Consider the following 20,462-nt stretch of genomic DNA (forward strand, 5'->3'; position numbering starts at 1 on the left):
TGAGATGTCTTTGATACAAAAAGGTGATTTTTTTAAAGCACGGGGACAGGACCCATGCGCAGAAAGAGCTGCCTGGACCGTGAGGCAAGAGTGGTTATATACTTAGGAGTTGGTGGAAGTAAAGTCAATGGGAAGTTTCCAAAGTTATATGCTAAAGGCTCACAGGATTCTGGAGGCTTAACTACTGTCAAGCTAAGGTTGTTTTCCTCTCTAACAAAAAACATTAATCAGACAGTTGGGAGTTTCTGGAGAAATGTTACACTCTGCCTGCCTCAAGTATTTGTCAAATGGGATGCAGATTATAAAGGAAATTTAATTTTATCTACCATTTCCTTCTGCCTTTATTTCCCAAGTCACGATAAAGGCTCAAATCCTAGGACAACCTCCCTAACTTCTTTGACTAAGTCAAAACCTCTTTTAAGTTCTTCTTACCCAGTGTTTTCCTCTTTGGTTGTACTTCCGTTTACTGCTGCACCTTTGCATTTGTTTGCACGATTACTTGATTAACGTGTTTTTGTTACTAGGCAGGTAGTTCTACGAGAAGACCTGTAGCTGTTAAATTGTTCGCAAAACAGCTAGCTCGGCAAGACGAACGCTTACTCGTATTTAGGAACTGACGAACTGAAGGAATGCCAACCTACTGGCGAGGCTCTCTGGGCCGGAAGCGTTCTATAGGCGTCGCGCGCGTAGTACGTCACTTCCCCCTACCCCCTCTACAGGAACCACTCAAATTCCTGTCACTTCTCTGACTCCCTTCGTCGTGGACATGGCTCTGCCGCCCTTTTTCGCCCCAGGTCGCCCAGGCCCGCCGCCCCCGCAGCCGCCGCCTCCCGCTCCCTTCGGCTGTCCGCCACCGCCGCTGCCCTCCCCGGCTTTCCCGCCGCCTCTTCCCCAGCGGCCCGGCCCCTTTCCGGGGGCCTCCGCCCCCTTCCTCCAGCCCCCGCTGGCTCTGCAGCCCCGGGCCCCCGGGGAAGCCTCTCGCGGCGGTGGCGGCGGCGGCGTCTACTACCCGGTGCCGCCACCGCCGCTGCCTCCGCCGCCGCCCCAGTGCCGGCCCTTCCCGGGGACTGACGCTGGTGAGCGGCCACGACCGCCGCCGCCAGGCCCGGGGCCGCCGTGGAGCCCCCGTTGGCCTGAGGCGCCGCCGCCGTCCGACGTACTCGGGGACGCGGCCTTGCAGCGCCTGCGCGACCGGCAGTGGCTAGAGGCGGTGTTCGGAACCCCGCGGCGGGCGGGCTGCCCACTCCCTCCACGCGCGCCCGCCGGGCCCAGCCTGGGAGAAGTGCGCGCGCGGTTGCGCGGGGCTCTGCGCCTGGTGCGACGGCTGCGCGACCTGGGCCAGGCCCTGCGCGAGGCCGAGGCTGACGGCGCGGCCTGGGTACTGTTGCATGCCCAGGCTGCGCCGTTGCGCGCCGAACTGGCCGAGAGACTACAGCTGCTGACCCAGGCCGCCTATGTGGGTGAGGCGCGGCGGAGGCTGGAGAGGGTCCGGCGCCGCCGGCTTCGGCTTCGCGAGAGGGCTCGGGAACGCGAGGCCGAGCGGGAGGCGGAGGCCGCGCGAGCAGCGGAGCGCGAGCAGGAGATTGACCTCTGGAGGGTCAAGTGCGTGCAGGAGGTGGAGGAGAAGAAGCGGGTAAGAGCGGCAGATGTGCGGAGGCTGGGGGTAGTTCGAGTCTGGAACCTGAAGGGCCGTGAGGTTTTGCGCTGTCGTTTCCTACAGCTAAGCCTTTTTACTCAGCCGTAAATTAAAAAGATAGCCAGCATTTCCGACATCGTATCTCTATACTGATTGCCTGTTAATGTTGTATAATACAAAACACAAATGCTCCAGGTGCACCGCGAGTTCTGTAAACACAAAGTATAGGATTACACAATGGCGTTGCAGGGATGACAGACGCCCTGCCTCCTATTACAACGTTCTGTCCTCTTACTAACATTCAAGGCAAACAAGAATCTGTGTCCTTGCTTCTTGTACTGGTCTGGCTGATTTTAAGAATACAAAATCTAGAACACGTGGGGCCTTGACGCAAGGAACATATACTCTAATTGACTGATGGGGCTATAGTGATGACTTCTGCAGGATCCCTTTGTTTAGGAGTTTTAAACCAGGTATTTCCAACCCCCGCCCTCCCCCCCCCCCCCCCCCCCCGTTAAACAATGGTGTTTTTGAGCACTTGCCAAATACTAGATGCTGCTCTAAATTCCTTGCATATACCAGATCTTTAATCCTTGTAACAACCCTGAAAGGTAAGCCATTTTACAGATTAGGAAATTGAGGCCTAGAGAAGTTAACTTGCCAACAATCACACAACTGGTTCCTAGCTGTTTTGCTCCTGATTTGAGCCCAGATTGGCTGATTCCAAAGCCTCTTGATCTTAAGCTCTTAAGTAGGGGCCAGAGTGAAACTGGAAATTGGTCAGATAGTTGTTTAAGGCATTCTCATTACTTCTGAGTGCCTGTAGGTGCTTCCCCTGTCCCTTCACTCTACAACTAGTTAGTATTTTCTCCTTCTCCTACTCCTTGTGTCTGTTACTGCCTAGATTCTGATATAACTCCTTCCAGAAATGTAGTGATGGCAAACTTTGTCTTCACACCTCCAGGAATATCAGTACTTTTAAGGAGAATACTTGGAGGCAACACTGTAATTTAAGGAGTTTGTATCAGTTTCACAGACATTTAATAAGAACCCATTATGTGCCAGACCCACTGCTGGGTGCTGGTGATAGGGACGATTAGGATATAGTGCTTGTCCTTGAGGGGCTTAGAGCCTCATGGGGACCATGTCTATACAGCATGGTATGTGTTAGGGTTTCAACTGTAAGTGCTATTGGAACCCAGAGAAGGAATATCCAATCTGTTGGGAAACAGGGTAAGGGAAGGCTTTGTGGATGAGATAGGGGACCTCTGACCTGAGTCTTGAAGGAAATGTCAAAGCCAAGTGAAAGCAACAGGTGCAGTTCCAGGCAGAGAGAGTAGTACAAGCAGAAGAAGGAAACTGTATAATGTGGTGGTATTGGTGGAATTACAGGCACTTACTTGATATATGGGTTGAGAGCTTTAGGCAAAAGGATCTTTCTTACCACCCACAATGTGGGGGTTGGAGACAGGGTCCTGTGAGTGGTGGTTTAAAGAACCAGAGTTATTTCGTCTACTTGTGAACCAACTTAAGAGTAGGATAGGGTCTTATGAAATCTTGCTGTTTGCAACTACGTAGATGGAACTGGAGGGTATTATGCTAAGTGAAATTAGAGAAAGACAAAAATCATATGACTTCACTCATATGAGGACTTTAAGAGACAAAACAGATGAACATAAGGGAAGGGAAACAAAAATAATATAAAAACAGGGAGGGGGACAAAACAGAAGAGACTCATAAATATGGAGAACAAACTGAGGGTTGCTGGAGGGGTTGAGGGAGGGGGGATGGGCTAAATGGATAAGGGGTACTAAGGAATCTACTCCTGAAATCATTGTTGCACTATATGCTAACTAATTTGGATGTAAATTAAAAAAAATAAAAAACAAAATTAAAATAAATAAAGATGGTAATGGTGTATATTTCAAAAAAAAAAACAAAACAAAAACGAGTAGGATCGGGTCTTCCGTGTTGGAAAGGCTGTCGTGTCACAAGATCCTTGGCACTTTAGAACACTGGAGTGCAACTTATGTGTGTTGTGGGTCACTGACAGAATTGTAGAGTCCTGGGCCTTTCCAACCCCATTCCTTATCTTCCATTCTAATCTAAGTCTTTGGGTCCAGGAATCTGCACTTCTTTTTTTTTTTTTTTTTTTTTAATTTTTTTTTTCAACGTTTATTTATTTTTGGGGCAGAGAGAGACAGAGCATGAACGGGCGAGGGGCCGAGAGAGAGGGAGACACAGAATCAGAAACAGGCTCCAGGCTCTGAGCCATCAGCCCAGAGCCCGATGCGGGGCTCGAACTCACAGACCGCGAGATCGTGACCTGGCTGAAGTCGGACGCTTAACCGACTGCGCCACCCAGGCGCCCCCAGGAATCTGCACTTCTAACAAGAGAGCCCCCACTTAAAGCAAGTTGGATGCAGATGTTCCTTGGACTGCACTTGGAGAAATTCTGAGGAAAAAACAAAGATGAGCTCCCACATGGAAGCTGCAGAGAAGATTAACCCCTTGGCTGGACCAGTGTGGAGAGCAGTTGTGTATAGCCCAGGAAATTGGGATGTAGATCCTATAGAAATTCTTATCCCTGAGACTGCCTAATCCTCTGAAATCTCACTGCTGGGCAGCTGTTCTCTGCTTTGAGGTTGTTCCTAATACTAGGTTTCATAGACTCTCTTTCTTTTCCAGGAGCAGGAACTTAAAGCTGCTGCTGATGGTGTCTTATCTGAAGTGAGGAAAAAACAAGCAGACACCAAAAGAATGGTGGACATTCTTCGGGCCTTGGAGAAATTGAGGAAACTCAGGAAAGAGGCAGCAGCAAGGAAGGGTAACCATGGCTTTGCATCTCTACTTGGATTTATTCATCTCATGCCCCACTCCTTCCCTTTCTTTATCCTAGTGCCCTCCCTCCCCCAAATTTTTGAAGGAAAATGTTTGATAATTAATTATTTTCACCCAGTAAGGTAACAAAGTTTGTCAGTAGTACCTCAGAACCTTTGAAGCAGGAAGCCTCAGAAATTGTTCATATCTTGATTGACAGGGTTGAAAAGACAGGCAGGTGTGGGAACCCACTGCACTACCTTTCCCTTGATTCATCATCCCCTCCTCCCCCGCCCCCAGGCATTCCTGGCCACTTTTCTGAGTGAGGTTGGCATGGCTAGTCACCTTTGCCCATGTGCCAAGGCAGAAGCTGTCCTATATTTACTGTTTACTTTACTTTGCTTTAGAAGGTGTTGAAAACTTGGCATGCTCCTTTGGATGTATTTCAAACCTGAAACATTGATATTTTTAAAGTTATGAATGGTTGGATAGGGCAGGGAGCACCTTGCAGAGTGTACATGAATGTTTTCAGCTTACATGACTGTCACTTTTGGATCAGAAAATCTCATTGGTTTCCTCTTGCCTCTAGAGGGAGCACTGGTTTTCTAGAAGTTCCCTAGTTGTGCTTTGAACATTTGCCTATCTTGATCTTTGCTTTTGCCAGTCTATTTGTGTGGAGGGCGTTTAGTCCCATCTTTGCCATTTTAAGTTCTCACTGTTCTTCAAAACTAAATACAGATGCAGCATCCTCCATCCTTACCAGAAATGGGCTGAGGTGACCTGCTCCTTCTCACTTGTACCTGGTTTGGACCACATACTGCCTTATTTAGTAGGCTATAGGCCGTTAATATTCACCAAGGATATTTGAGAGTACGCAAATTAGCAAGTACCATGGTAGCAAATTATTTCCCCTGTGTGGCTTAAAATATAAATGAAAACTGTGAGTCAGACCCTTCGTAATTAAGTTTCATTGGGTTGTGATCATTATGTATTCAGCCAAGCTCATTTACTAGCTAAGTGATAAGTTTCTGCATGCCAGCCTTTAGAGCGGTTGATTCAGATTCAGGCCTCAGATGACCCTCATAGCACGTTCATGAGTCAAAGGGGAGTTTGCATCTACTGTGTCTAGCCTTACCTCTTTTTTACGAGAATGAAAACCTGAGGGCTATTATTTAATATTCCCCTACCCTATGTCCTCTGTGAGGTGAGTGGTCAGTAAACTTTTGCCAAGTGAATTTACTAGCATAATTTCTCACTCTTAGTCTTCCTCACTTTCATCCAAAAGAAGGAGGAAATTTTGGAGGAATTGTGATGTATAAAAATAAGCAGCCTCTGTGGAGTTAATGGGCTTGGGCGTAAAATGATTTGGTAACAAGCAGCTAGTTGCGTTACATACTTAATACTTCTCTCTCAAGGTGCATATACCTCCAACTAAGTACTGAGAGAATGAGGTTGGATATGTAAGTAAGCAGGGCTACATTGCAAAATGTCTTATGGGCCAGACTAGACTTCTCACCTATGCTTAAAGGTGAGAGGAACCATGAAAGGTTTTAAGCAGAAAGTGAAATGACAACAATGATTGGTGGGCAGAGCAGAAAAAGGTTTGCAGCATCTAGGAAGGAGGGAGGAAAGGAGAGAGACTAAGAAGGCTGTTATAGTCTGGGCACAGATAATATGGGAGTGTGAACTATGGGTCATTAAGAAATGAATAAAGTTGCGAGGGAGAATACACGTGTATAAATAAATAACTTGGGGAACTCAGCAGTAGTAGGAGGAATATACTTGGTGTTGACAAGTTCAGTTTGGGACCTGTTGAGTTTGAGGTGCCTTTTCATCAGCATGTAGCCACAAGTAGGAATAACCTTAAAAGAGTTGTGTGGCCTGAGATGAGGCCAAAAAGACAAAATCTTAGGGAATGTAAAAATCAAGATGGATAAACAGGTGGCCACAAGAGAGGTCAGAGAGATAGGAGAAAAAGGTAGGTCCTCTGCCTCCTTCTGGAAAGTGGCAAATGCTCAGAAAGATTGTGTAATCTCAGGCAGGTTACTTAAACTTCTCTTTGCCTTGATTTCCTCATCTGTAAGAAGGACGTTTCTAAAGATTAAGAGACATCCATGGGAGGGGTGCCTGAGTGGCTCAGTAGGTTAAGCGTCCCACTTCGGGTCAGATCGTGATCTCACAGTTTGTGAGTTTGAGCCCCGCATCGGGCTCCGTGCTGACAGCTTAGAGCCTGGAGCCTGCTTCGGATTCTGTGTCTCCCTCTCTCTCTGCTCCTCCCCTGCTCATGCTCTGTCTCTCTGTCTCTCTCCTTCAAAAATAAATAAAAACGTTAAAAAAAAAAAAAAAAAAGAAAAGAAACATCCATGGGAATTAGTACCCAATAGATGATCAGTGACTTATGCTAGGTGCATTTTTTCAGTGAAATGGTATGGGTTGAAGCCAGACTAGACTACATTAAAGAGGGAATAAGAGATTAAGAAAAGCAAACAGTGACTTCAACTTATTAAAAGTTTGCCTGTGGTGCTCACCTGGTTCAGTTGGTTGAGCATCCTACTCTTGATTTTGGCTCAGGTCATGATTCCAGGGTTATTGGATCAAGCCCCGAGTCAGGCTCTGTGCTGACAGCTTGGAGCCTGGATCCTGCTTCAGATCTGTGTCTCCCTCTCTCTCTGCCCCTAACCCACTCGCATTCTGTTTCTGTCTCTCTCAAAAGTAAATAAACATTAAAATAAAGTTTAAAAAAAGAAAAAAAGGTTTGCCTCTGAAGAAAGGAGTGAGCAGTTGCCTGGTTGGCTCAGTCAGTTAAGCATCTGACTTGAGCTTTAGGTCATGATCTCATGGTTAGTGAGCCCGAGCCCCACCATGGGTGAGCCCTGCTTCTTTCTTTCTCTGTCTCTCTCTCTCTCTCTCTCTCTCTCTCTCTCTCTCTCTCTGCCCCTCATGGGATTCTTTCTCTCTCTCGCTCCTCCCTTGCTCATTTGCACTTTCAAAAAAAAAATGAAGAAAGGAGTGAGCAAGATCAATATATGTGGAGTGGTAGTGTGGAGGGGTGGGGTGGTACCCTTAGGGTTGTGGGGAAAATTTGAACATGTATAATTGCGGAATGAGTAGAGGGAGAGGGTCAGAGAAACGCAGGAAGGATAGTTGATGGCTCAACGTCCTGTAGAAGGTAGGAAGACTCCAATCCCAGGTGGAGGGATTAACTTAAGTGTAGAAGGATCTGTCTCCACTGGAATGAAAATGAAGGAGGGGGCGCCTGGGTGGCTCAGTCGGTTAAGCGTCCGACTTCAGCTCAGGTCATGGTCTCGTGGTTTGTGAGTTCGAGCCCTGCATCGGGCTCTGTGCTGACAGCTCAGAGCCTGGAGCCTGCTTCAGATTCTGTGTCTCTCCATCTATCCGCCCCTCCCATACTCATGCTCTGTTTCTCTGTCAATAATAAATAAACGTTAAAAAAAAAAGAAAATGAAGGAGACAAGGAGGGGTAGTAATGCAGATGAGTGAAATCGGGGGCCGAAAGTTAAGAGATGTCCTGCCTGCTAGCCTGTGTTCTCTAAGATAGGCTGGATGGTTTGCTGAGAGGCAATAGAAGAGAAAGGCTTTAGGAGAGCAGTGAAGGTTTGAAATAACTGCTGTGAAGAATGAGTGGGAGCCAACTAGAAACCCATGGGAGTTTGGTTGTAGGCAGGTGCTGTGGGCCCAGCTGATGTAGTTCTATACTGGCACTAGGCCACAATATCAGTACTCGCAGGAGTATTCTGCAGCTGGCAGGTGAACACAGAGCACAGGGTTGTTAGGGTTTTGCTTTATGGGTGACCACAAGTTTTGATGAAGACCAGTAGAAAAGCGAGTAGATTTGGATACGTTCATTTGGAACTTTTAGTGAGGCTGACAAGAGTCTCTGGGGAGAAGGAGAAGAGACTACTGGGAAGGTAGAAAGTCCTCATTTGGGAAGAAAAGAATTGTGCTTAAGACAGAGGTAGCAGGGTTTTTTGATCATTCCAAGGCTCAAAGACTGGACAAAGCCCTAAGGTGTGGGTGGCTGAAGGGGAAAAAAGGAGAAGGTGCTGGTATGTAGGAACTGCAGGAACTGGGTGAGTGAGTGGTGGAGGTGGAAGGAACTAACTAGACTGTGTCAGTACATGGGGCCAAGAGGAAGACTGGGTGAGGATTGCCGTTTCTGAGGGAGTAAGTCATGGTGATCAGAAGTAATCAGTGAAAGGGTGAGGGATGTGTGGGTTCGTGGTTCAGGCCTAGCAGCCTGAGATGGGAACAGGGCACTGCTCCTCATGGGATCTGGAGGCACTTTGGGGCTGATGCAGTGTCTGTAATTTCACCATACTGGCAGATTTTAGTACTGTCTGGCCCTTTTACAGAAAAATTTGCCAGTTCCTGGTTTAGGTAAATAAATTAAACAAAATCATGAAATTATTATGAAACAACGTAGTGACAGCTTGAACTTCTCCATGCGTAAGAATTTTGTGTGTATTTGGAAAATATTTGGCAACTTAGTAAAAGATGGATTTGAGTTGTAGAGTTTCCTTAGTTGGGAATGAGTGCCAGCCATGAGAAAATGATCTGGAGAAATGTTAGCCATGGAGGTGAGGCTAGGAGAGCTAATTCCATAACCACTTAGTTGCAGTGGTTGAGGGAGAAAAGAAGCGACCTCCAAAGGCCTTGATCAACTCTTTTAGGAAGCAGTTTATTACCACATTTAGGCAGTCTTGAAAGTACTCATGAACATTTCTTCTCTTGAGAATTTATCATATAGAAATAATCGATAGAAGGAAAAAAGTAACGTGCCCAGGAGTATTGATTGTAACAGTATATGCTGACAGGACATTTGGAACAGCCTAAGTGTCCATAAGTAGGGAGCTTGTTAAGTAAATTATGGTACATTGAATTGATGAAACAAGATAGAGCCATTAAACAAATAATTATAAAGATTGGAAAAGAATGTAGAGAATTGACCTGGAGCTGTAGAAGTTACACATACTATGTTGAACTATGTGAAGTTGATAATGTATGGACAAAAATGACTGCAGAATCAATGGGGGAAATAAAAATGGTTTATTACGTTAGTGGGATTTGAATTTTTTTCTTCCTGGTATCCGGTATTGTTAAAATGCTCCCATAATAAATACATTTGCAAGGACTAACAGGATGGACTGCACCCATGTCACTCTAGGATGAATCACCTAGCAGCTCCAGCAGCTTTTATGTCACAGAGCCATGTGGCTAGTGAGTGCACAACTGCAGTCTACTCAAGTATTCATTAAATTTTAAGGTATTTTCCTTAAAAAATAAACATAAATATAAAAAATATTTTACCTTATGGAATTTTATGAAAAATTTCACACATGCACAAAAATAGAACACCTAAATAAAATACCCATAATCAACTATGATGCCCCTGTCACACATAACGAAATTAGTAATAATTCTTTGGTATCACCTACTAACTAGTCTATAATCAAATTTTCACAGTTGTGGCTCTAGCTGTGTTGGCCATCCTTTTAGCTGACTTCACAGTTAAATCAGGGCAACTAACCATCCCAGGTTTCCCAGGACACTGGGCTCTCAGTACTAAAACTGGGCAAACTGAAATATTTGGTCATCCTACACTAAGCAGCAGACTGTGAGGTTAGTAGGTTGGTTACATGTATTTCTTCCTCACTATCCAAGTGTCTTCTCCTAGAACTTCAGATTCAGTCAGAAGGTAAATTGTTTATTACTTGCTCTGGGAGCCTGTGCTGTGAGAATATCACAATGAAGAAGTGTAAGAGTTTCTCTCTATAGTGAGCTCTCTGTCCAGCCAAAGGATCAAAACCATTAGAAATAAAATCAAAGGTTAAGTGGTATGATCCAAAGAGAGGACTTAGAGAAAGTCAGGGTGAGGTCAGATTAATTGGAGACTCAAGATCAAATTGAGCCTTGAAGATTGGTTAGAATTTATAAACTAAGCAAATTCATAACGTAAGTAGGACTTTGTGTCTGCTCAGTAGAACACATGTTGGGGATAAAAAGTTGTATCTAAAATGCTGTTTGGATCTCTTCCTAGGGGTCTGTCCTCCAGCCTCAGCAGATGAGACTTTTGAGCATCATCTTCAGCGACTAAGAAAACTCATTAAAAAACGCTCTGAATTATACGAAGCTGAAGAGAGAGCCCTCAGAGTTATGTTGGAAGGAGAACAAGAAGAAGAGAGGAAAAGAGAATTTGAAAAGAAACAGAGGAAAGAAAAAGAGAAAATTTTACTTCAGAAGCGTGAAATTGAGTCCAAGTTATTTGGGGATCCACGTAAGTTCTTTTGTAACCAGTGGAGAAAAGGAAGATGCTAGATTGGCAGCTCTTTCCCTAAATGGATGATCTCAAACTAAGGTGGTAGGCAGCAAATGAAACCTTTAAGACTTAAAATTCTGAACTGTGTACTGGAAATCATGGATAAAGATGAAACATTTGATCGCATTGTTGTACTGTCATAGTCATAGGTTCAGTCAGCTTGCCTCTAGGTATGAGACATGATGATGTGGTAATGTGCCTTTTCTTTTTCAGATGAGTTCCCACTTGCACACCTCCTGCAACCCTTCCGACAGTATTACCTCCAAGCTGAGCACTCCCTGCCAGCACTCATCCAGATAAGGTCAGAGGGGCACTCTCCATGCCACCTTCCCCTTAGATAGCAAGAAGCACTTACAGTGTTTATTTTGTTGAGGTGTATTGCTTTTTCTTTTTTTAGGTTCCGTACAGGTTTATATAAAGTTTTTAATTCTAAGGATGCCACATAAATCTTGTTTAGTCCTCAGTCCTTGAGAAATAAATGACTCTTTTAACAGGTGAAGAAACTGAAACTCAGGTTGTGACTTGCCCTTTGTATTATCTCATGCTGTAGTTGTTACATTGACTTAAAGCATCGGCTTCCTTTTCCTAATTCTCTTCTGCTGCTAAATAGACCAAGGGAGAGAAACCCTCCCTATCTACTTGCCTGTGGAGACTGATTAAGTCCCAAACTGACTTGTGAGTTCTTACAGGTCGAAGCCAAGAGAGCTAGGAACAGGGGGTCTCATCTTAACCTGCAGTTATTAATGAGCTGGGTAGAGTTTTCAACTCTTCTGGGTCTCACTTTCCTCACCTATAAAATGAAAATGGTAGACTGGAATGTGGCCTTCAAACTTCAGCAGTAGTGCTCTTCCCAAAGGTAGTCTTTTGAGAAATCCATTTGTAAAACAGTTTGAATGAATGGGTTCCGTAGGTGTAGACAGTTTAAATCTGTTATTGATTGGAAGCACTTTGTTGTTTCTAGATTCCCCAGAACATCTGCTTGGGGCCTAGTGGTCCTCAAAGCCTGGTTTGACAATCACTGAACTAAGTGATCTATCAGGTTCCTTCCAAAGCTCTAATGATGGTTATTAGCATACCAAGTTTGTGTTCTGGGAAAAGTATATTTCTGGTTAATATGTAAGTTTTAGCTTTTATTTATTTATTGAGAGCAGGGGAGGGGCAGACTGGGGTTGGGGGCGGGGGGGGAGAAGTGTACGGGGAGAGAGAATCCCTAGCAGGCTCTGCACTGTCAGTGCAGAGACCGACGTGGAGCTCTATCCCACAGACTGTGAGATCATGACCTGAGCTGATATCAAGAGTCAGACGCTTAACTGACTGAGCCACCTAGGCACCCCCAAGTTGTAGCATTTAAATATAAGTACAGTTGATTCTCATTATTCACAGTAGTTATGTTCTATAAAAGCTGCAGTGTTGAATTAGGGAATGCCAAATTCTGTTCCTAAAGGAAATACAGGGTTTGGTTCCTGTGAGCCTCGGACCACAACATTTTCATGAACCAATCAATATATAACATTGTTTTATGTGTATTTCTTTTAAAAAACACTTTGTTTAATATATATTGTCGATTCATTAACACTGAACTCATACTTAACAGCATTATAACTCCTGCCTCAACATAGCTTTTCTAATATACATGTACTCTCTGTAAGGCATATTCCAGCCTTCTCATTCTAGCTAGTACTGCAACAGTATACTTAGGGGCCATCTTAAATAGCAAAATAACCAATAAAAGCACATATATGTGAAAAATGCAGTACTAAATACACTGCAAAAAGGACACTTTACAATATGAGGCTGAAAACAGTGTCACCTTATTTGACTTCAGTGAAGACAGTGAAGACAGTGTCATCTTATTTGACTTCAGTGGGAATGTACCTGTCAGTGACTTAGATTTTTCATGGCTCTGCATGTTGGCAAGTGACCATGAAAGCACCACAAGTAACGATTATGAAGTTACACATAAATTTTAGTGAATAGGCAAATTTGCGATTATGGAACCTGCAAATAATGAGGATCAACTGTATATTTATTATTGGGTTACCCATAAGATCATAAGTTGTTTGCAGTTTTTTCCCCCTTTATGTGTACATTTAAGAAATACTGTCCTTTGCATAATGCCTAGAAATCAAATTCTTGAGTGGACTGGTACATCAGTCATTTGAAAGCTAAGTCCTGAAATAGAGTATTTAGTGGCTGAACATCTTGCTTGGAATAAAACAAATAAACAGTTGTTCTACAATGTTCTTATTAAGGCATGATTGGGATCAGTACCTGGTGCCATCTGATCATCCCAAAGGCAACTCCGTTCCCCAAGGATGGGTCCTTCCCCCGCTCCCCAGCAACGACATCTGGGCAACAGCCATTAAGCTGCATTAGTAAAGATGCTCCAGAAGTGTGGTCCGGCCAAGGCTCTTTCCAGCTCTAAGTACTAGTGATGCCACCATCTTCTCGTGCTATAGACTAAACCACAACCTCTAAACTCCATGTGGCATTGTTCCACCCAGAAGTTACGTTTTCCTTGAGTGCTCTGTCCTGGCCAGAGATGCCTCTTGAATCAGGAGATTAATATGTTTCTTCAGGAAAGGACCTAGGTGAACTGGGGTTATTACCACAGAAAGTGACCTTGGTTCACCGAATTTGCCTCTGTTTTGAAGGGGCTTGGTTCAGAGTGACTTGTTAATTTACTCTTTAACTTCTTGTGTGGTGATGGGTAAGTACACTGCATACACTCAACACAAATGTGCATTGGGTAGACTTAGTCCTTCCCCCAGTACTGAGTGTGAAGGCAAGCTTTGATGTAAAACCTCTTTACCCTCCTTACCCAAAGAACCCTCTCACTTCTAGGAGGAAAGGTCAGAAATGCTTTATCTATGGTTAAATGAATCCCACTTTTGGTGCAGCTTGAGAGGCTACAGACTGGGCTGCCAGAAAAGCTCATGGCCTAGTCTGGTAGTCATGTGGAGAACTTGGAAAACCTGTATCCATATTGGATCGTGTTTTAATGGATAATGGCTGCATCTTCCCATGTTAGAAGGATCCTAACAAAAACACGTGTTATTTAAGTTCCTGAAGATCTAGTTGTTCAGAATCCCCAATGATAGAAATTTATCTTAACCTCCCTCAGTCACATTGTAGGGGCCAGTATGTATAGCTGTGGAATTTTCTTAGGAACTCAAACTTTCAAAAACACCCATGTAGTTAAAGCTGGGAGGAAAGCAGATAAAAATAATAAAATTTATTTTTTTATATTCATTAATAAATGCTATTGTGCCTGGGAATGATCAATCATAACATGTCAGGGTTTTTGTTTTGTTTTGTTTTACTCTTTGTCATTTATTGTGTTATTTATATTTCCGAAAAGCTAAATAAATATCATTTTTATTTTTTAGTTTGAGCCTTTGCCCCCAAATTTGTTGCCTACCAAATCACTACACACACTTTAACATGAATGAAACACATTTTCACTCCAAAATGCAAACTTGTCAAATAGACATTTGCTAGGAGAAGGTGAATCTCCAGCACCAAACTTTGTGGAATCCAACTCTGGATAAGCAGGAAAGGACAACAACCTTGGAAATGATTGCATGTAGTTGGAAGTTCTGGGGTGCAAGATGCTAACACCTTTGTTCTTTTTCTGTTTAATCTGCATTGTTAAATTTATATATTATGCGCTTCAGAGTTAACAGATAGGATATGAAGGCCAGCGCTCCAAAGTGTGTGTCTAAGCTCATATACCTTAAAATCTGTTGTGATTAGCCTCACATAACCCCCATAGGCCTGTGTGCCCTTTTATAAATCCCCACCATTTGCTGTCTGATGAGATGTAGGAAGAGTAGAAATAAAAGATGAATTGTATGATGTGTTCAGTGTGCAGGCAGCCTTGTCACTAAGACATCTGCATTGATGGGGGCATGAGTGTGAAGCAGGGATTCAGGAAAATAGGCAGCAGAACCCAAGAGGAAGGGATTTAACCTCAGGTGGAAAAAAGCCTTCCCTCTTTCATTCAGCTTCTGCAAAGTTTTAATAAAGTAAACATTATTTTTATTGTTTGGCTTTGTTTTGTAAGTTTTTCCTCGTTTATCACCTTGCATGGTGGTGGTGGCAACAGCCACTGGTACTTGATGGGTTTAGAAAGACATAGAGTAGTGCCTGATGAATTGTACTTCTGAGAATATGGACAGTGTCATTGTAATCTTTTCCCCCCAAAAATCTTCTTTTATTGTAGAAATTTTCAAGCATCCGAAAGTAAAGAGAATAGTATAATTTTTTCCGTATATCCATCATCTGGCTTCAGATAATTGTCAACTTACAGCAAATCTTGTTTCATCTGCAACCCACTACTCTATAGACTATTTTGAAGCAAATCTCAGACATCATATTAATTATTTCAGTATGTAGGGCTCCACTCTGGGCATAGAGTCTGCTTAAAAAAATTTTTTTCAGTATATGGCTCTAAAAGATATTTTTAAAATGTAACCATAGTGGCATTATTGCACTGAAAGAAATGAATGACTTCTTGATATCATCAAATTCCCAGTGTTCAGATTTCCTTATCTCATAAATGTGTGTTTTACACTTGGCTCAAATTAAGATCTAGATGCAGTCTATACACTGTTGTTGGTTGATACATTTCTTAAGTTTCTGATAATCCATAGGTCTTTCTTGCTTCCTCCTGTATACTCTTGTACTCTATCTCCCTTGAGATTTATTACTTGAAGAAATTTTTTTCCTGAAGTTTCCAGTCTGAATTTTGCTTATTGCATCCTTGTGATAGCATGTTCCTGTGTTTCCATATCTCCTATAATTTAGTGGTTAGAGCTGCATTGCCCAGTATGGTAGATATGTATCGCTATTGGGCACTTGAAAGAGTTTGAAATGGAGTTTGAATTGAGTTGAATAATTACACCTATGGATCACGTTTCTATTGGACAGCACTGATTAAGAGTGCACACATTTTTTGACCACATACAGATTGGAGTTTTCTGAAGAATATATTATACACCTGGTGTGTACTCCATTCAGGACTAAAGTCTAGTTGTCTATTTTTGTGATCTCAGCAGCCACTGGTAATCAAGACCTAAAGTCATTCCTTTGGAGTTGCAAAATAGTGATAGTTTAATTCTGCCTTTCTTTCTTTAGTTATTAGCGGGAATACTTCTAAAAGGGGAAACATCCCCTCATCAACCATTTGGTTACTGCAGGGTACAATTGGTACAGGAAAGGCAAATACGTATTTTTTTTATTTACTAGTTTTCAAATTAATGAGCTGGTTCCCTAGAATCCTCCAAAGGTAACAAGTGAGTTTTATTTTGAAGTATCATTATGAACTCAGATCTAACCATAATTGTCTTTCAAGCCATTGTTGTTATTTATCAATTGTCTCATCTTTGGCCACTGGGAGCCTTTTTTTTTTTCAATTTTTTTTTTTTAATGTTTGTTTATTTTTGAGACAGAGAGAGACAGAGCATGAACGAGGGAGGGTCAGAGAGAGAGGGAGACACAGAATCTGAAGCAGGCTCCAGGCTCTGAGCTGTCAGCACAGAGCCTGACGCGGGGCTCGAACTCACGGACTGTGAGATCATGACCTGAGCCGAAGTCGGCCGCCCAACCGACTGAGCCACCCAGGCGCCCCTGCTGGGAGCCTTTTTAACTCAGTTTCTGAATTCCCTTTCAATTCCAGTATTCCATTACAAATTTGTTTTACATATTGCCTATTCCAAACCTGGAAACAGTCATTTATCTAATGATAAATTAGTGGAAAAGGTATTTATAGGCCATAATCTGCATGATAGGGGTGGTCATTGTTATTGCTGCTTCTTGTTTGTTGGTTTTTATGCTTTTCAGTCAGAACTAGAAATTATAGTTCCCTTGAGCCATCAGCCTTTTTCTAAATCATGCCTTTTTTATACCTATATTCTTTTTTTTAAATGTTTATTTAATTTTGAGAGAAAGAGAGAAAGAATCCTAAGCAGGCTCCAAGCTGCCAGTGTAGAGCCTGATGCAGGGCTTGAACCCACGAACCACGAGGTAATGACCTAGGCCGAAACCAAGAGTCGACGCTTAACCCACTGAGCCACCCAGGCACCCCTGTACCTATGTTCTTTTTATATTGAACATAAATTAATGAAAATAGAGAAATAAACTCATTCAAAGATGAACCAGAAATGTGTTGATTCATCATGTCCTGTATATACAAGAATATTGTTTATCTTATTTCCCAAAAGAGGAGACCCTAGGTTGGGAGATACTCTAACAAAAAGCATTTATTTTAAGAAATTAGGTAAATACAAGAAAGATTAAAAAATGAAATAGATTAGTTGTATGTTAAATACTAAGTGTTCTTAGTGGCTGAGTTTATGACGTCAACGAATTTGCTACAAGCCAATGAACTTAATCACTCTAAACCCATTCATGTTCCTATGTCCATGTGACTTGGGCAAGAGTGTATCAAGAAGCTTAGACAGCATTATACCATCTGCTGTAGCAATTCACTTCTACATATTTTGTCTACAGGGGAGCTATCCTGGGAATCACAAGGTAAGTACAAAGTATGTCTTGTTCCATTCAAATAATATAGAATATATAGAAGGAATGTGAGTGCTGTGAAGTATTAGCAGTGATTATTTTAGGGACTAGTGACTACATGAGGCATTTCCAACTAAATCTGTTTTTTTTCTTTTAATGCTATAACCAATAAACTATTCCTGTATAATTGTTAACTTTTTTTTTTTAAGGTGTGAGTAATTACTACATGCAATGGGCTCAAACTCATGACCCCAAGATCAAGAGTCATGTGCTCTTCCAACGAGTCAGGTGCCCCTGTTAACTTTTGGGTGTACCCATACAGTAGTTCCTGACTTAGCACGTCTGGCTATCTATGAAGATTTTGTTTCCAATGCAGGTTCTGTTTGCCTTTTGGAATAAACTGAGTTTCTCACAGTCTCTGAAGCAAGGATCGAAGTCTTTGAGGCAGTTGGTGCTAGAGCACATAACTATACAGAGCAGTAGGCACCTCTCAACTTAATTAACACATGCTTGCCAGAATATGGATTCTAGGACTTGAACTGTGTTCTTAGAAAATGGTTTTTACCATTTGCCAGGAATGATACTAAGTGCTAGAGATGTGAAAGGGAGCAAAAAGACAGGATTCTTGCCCTCCTGGAATTAGATCTAGAGTAGAAAAGCTTAAGAATACAGATAATTAGTTGTGATATGTGCTACAAAGAAAAAGTGATTAGTCATCATTTATATTTTCCATTGTTCAAATATTTATTAAATAAATGCCTGTTGAAACTCAGATTAATTTGCTAAGTATAAGGGCTATAATGGTGAGGGGGATAGGTTAATATCCAATTAATGGATCCAGCAATCAAAAAATGTACTGAGTGCTTTGAAGGAAAGGTAAATGGTTCTATGAAATTAGGCCCATTTTTTTTCCTTTTTAATGTTTATCTATTTTGAGAGACAGAGTGCAAGTGGGGGAGGGGCAGAAAGAGGGAGACACGGAATCCAAAGGAGGCTCCAGGCTCCAGGCTCCTAGCTGTCTGCACAGAACCCCCCGACACAGGGCTCAAACCCACAAACTGCAAGATCATGACCTGAGCCAAGGTAGGATGCTTAACTAACTGAGCCACCCAGGCGCCCCCAGGCCCTTTAAAGTCTTAAAAGCCACTGTACTGGGTAGATCTACCCAAGTTTGGGGGGGGGGGTGGATCAGGAAAAGCTTTTTTTTTTTTTTTTTAATTTAAATTTTAATTAGTTAACATACTGGCTTCAAGAGTAGAATTCAGTGATCACTTACAACACCCAGTGTTCATCACAAATGCCCTCCTTAGTGCCCATCACCCATCTAGCCCATCTCTCACCCACCTCCCTCCATCAACCCAGAGTTTGTTCCCTATCATTATGAGGGTCTTGTGGTTTGTTTCCCTCTCTTATCTTTTTCCTCCCCTTCCCATATGTTCATCTGGGTTTTTTTCTTAAATCCCATATATGAGTGAAATCATGTGGTATTTGTCTTTCTCTGATTGACTTGTTTAGCTTAACATAATAACATTCTAGCCTCATCCACATCATTGCAAATGGCAAGATTTCTTTCTTTTTGATGGCTGAGTAATATTCCAGTGTGTGTGTGTGTGTGTGTGTGTGTGTGTGTGTGTGTGTGTGTGCGTGCGCGTACCACTTCTTTTTTATCCGTTCATCAATTGATGGACATTTGAGCTCTCTCCATAGTTTGGCTATTGATGTTACTATAAGCATCAGGGTACATGTACCCCTTCAAATCAGTATTTTTGTATCCTTTGGGTAAATACCTAGTAGTGCAATTGCTGAATTTTAGTGTACTTCTATTTTTAGTTTTTGGAGGAACCTCCATGCTCTTCTCCAGAGTAGCTGCACCAGTTTGCCTTCCTACCAACAGTGCAAGACAGTTCCCCTTTTTCTGCATCCTTGCCAACAACTGTTGTTTCTTGTGTTGTTAATTTTAGCCATTTTGACAGGTGTGGTGGTGGTATCTCATTGTGGTTTTTATTTGTATTTCCTTGATGATGGGTGATGTTGAGTATTTTTCCATGTTTCTGTTAGCCATCTGAATGACTTCTTTGGAAAAGTGTCTATTCATGTCTTCTGCCCATTTCTTAATTGGGTTATTTGTTTTTTGGGTGTTGAGTTTGATAAGTTCTTTATAGATTTTGGATACTAACCCTTTATCAGATATGTCGTTTGCAAATATCTTCTCCCATTCTGTAGGCTGCCTTTTGTTGATTGTTTCCTTCACTATGCAAAAGTTTTAATCCTGATGAAGTCCTAATAGTTCATGTTTACTTCTGTCTCCCTTGCCTTCAGCGACAAGGTAAGGGAGACACAACTTCTAGTAAGAAGTTACTCTGGCTGAGGTCAAAAAGATTGCTGCCAGTGTTCTCTAGGATTTTGATGGTTTCCAGTCTCACATTTAGGTCTTTGATCCATTTTGAATTGATTTTTGTGTATGGTGTAAGAAAGTGGTCCAGTTTCATTCTTCTACATGTAGCTGTCCAGTTTCACAACAGCATTTGTTGAAGAGTCTAGGAAAAGCTTTTCTGAGGAGATGATGTTTCAGCTAAGCTATGAGGCATAAACAGCTATTCACTAGTGCAGAGGAGACACGGAAGAAGAATGTGGCAAGAATTTGGAATAGAATACGCAAAGGCCCTGTGTTGGGCTAAGAGACCAAGGCAATTGAAGACTAGCATGGCTAGAGTAAGACAAGAGGGAAGGGGGTAGAGGCCAGACACTGCAAAGCTTTGGAAGCCCTTGTCAGGAGTTTGATTTTTATTCTGAGAGAGCTGGGAACCATTTGGGGCTTCTAAGCAGGGGATTGGCTTAGTTTGCTGTTTTGAAATGATCACTTTTGTCCCAGTGTGTGAAACAATTACAATGATAGGGCATAAGAGGATATGTTGGACACAGTTGTCCAAGTGAGAGATAATGGGGGCTTGGACTCCCATGTTAGCAGTGGAGGTAGCGTGAAATGGGTGGATTTCAGAGATTTAAGAGAGGAAACTTGGCAGGGATATGAGATGAGTGGTCGTGAGGGAGAAGAGTGTCAGGCATGAGTCCTCAGTTTGTATATCTTAGACATTCCTTGAGACAAGAAATTCTGGGGAGGAGGAAAAGTTTGGGGGAGGGGAA

The 20,462-nt window shown here is 42.6% G+C and overlaps 1 protein-coding gene across 1 annotated transcript; it reads left to right on the forward strand.

The window, feature by feature from the left end:
• Positions 1-737: 737 nt before the first annotated feature.
• PDCD7 (programmed cell death 7) lies at positions 738-14,838 on the forward strand. Its single transcript, XM_047074944.1, has 5 exons — positions 738-1,633; positions 4,325-4,463; positions 10,515-10,751; positions 11,007-11,094; positions 13,046-14,838. Exons 1-5 carry the CDS (start codon positions 767-769, stop codon positions 13,167-13,169), a joined length of 1,455 nt encoding a protein of 484 aa, XP_046930900.1. The 5' UTR covers positions 738-766; the 3' UTR covers positions 13,170-14,838.
• The last annotated feature ends 5,624 nt before the right edge of the window (positions 14,839-20,462 follow it).

This window comes from Lynx rufus, unplaced genomic scaffold, assembly GCF_022079265.1.
Source record: "Lynx rufus isolate CCGP_SWC_20201006 ecotype Redwood Valley unplaced genomic scaffold, mLynRuf1.p SCAF_13, whole genome shotgun sequence".
NCBI lineage: Eukaryota > Metazoa > Chordata > Mammalia > Carnivora > Felidae > Lynx > Lynx rufus.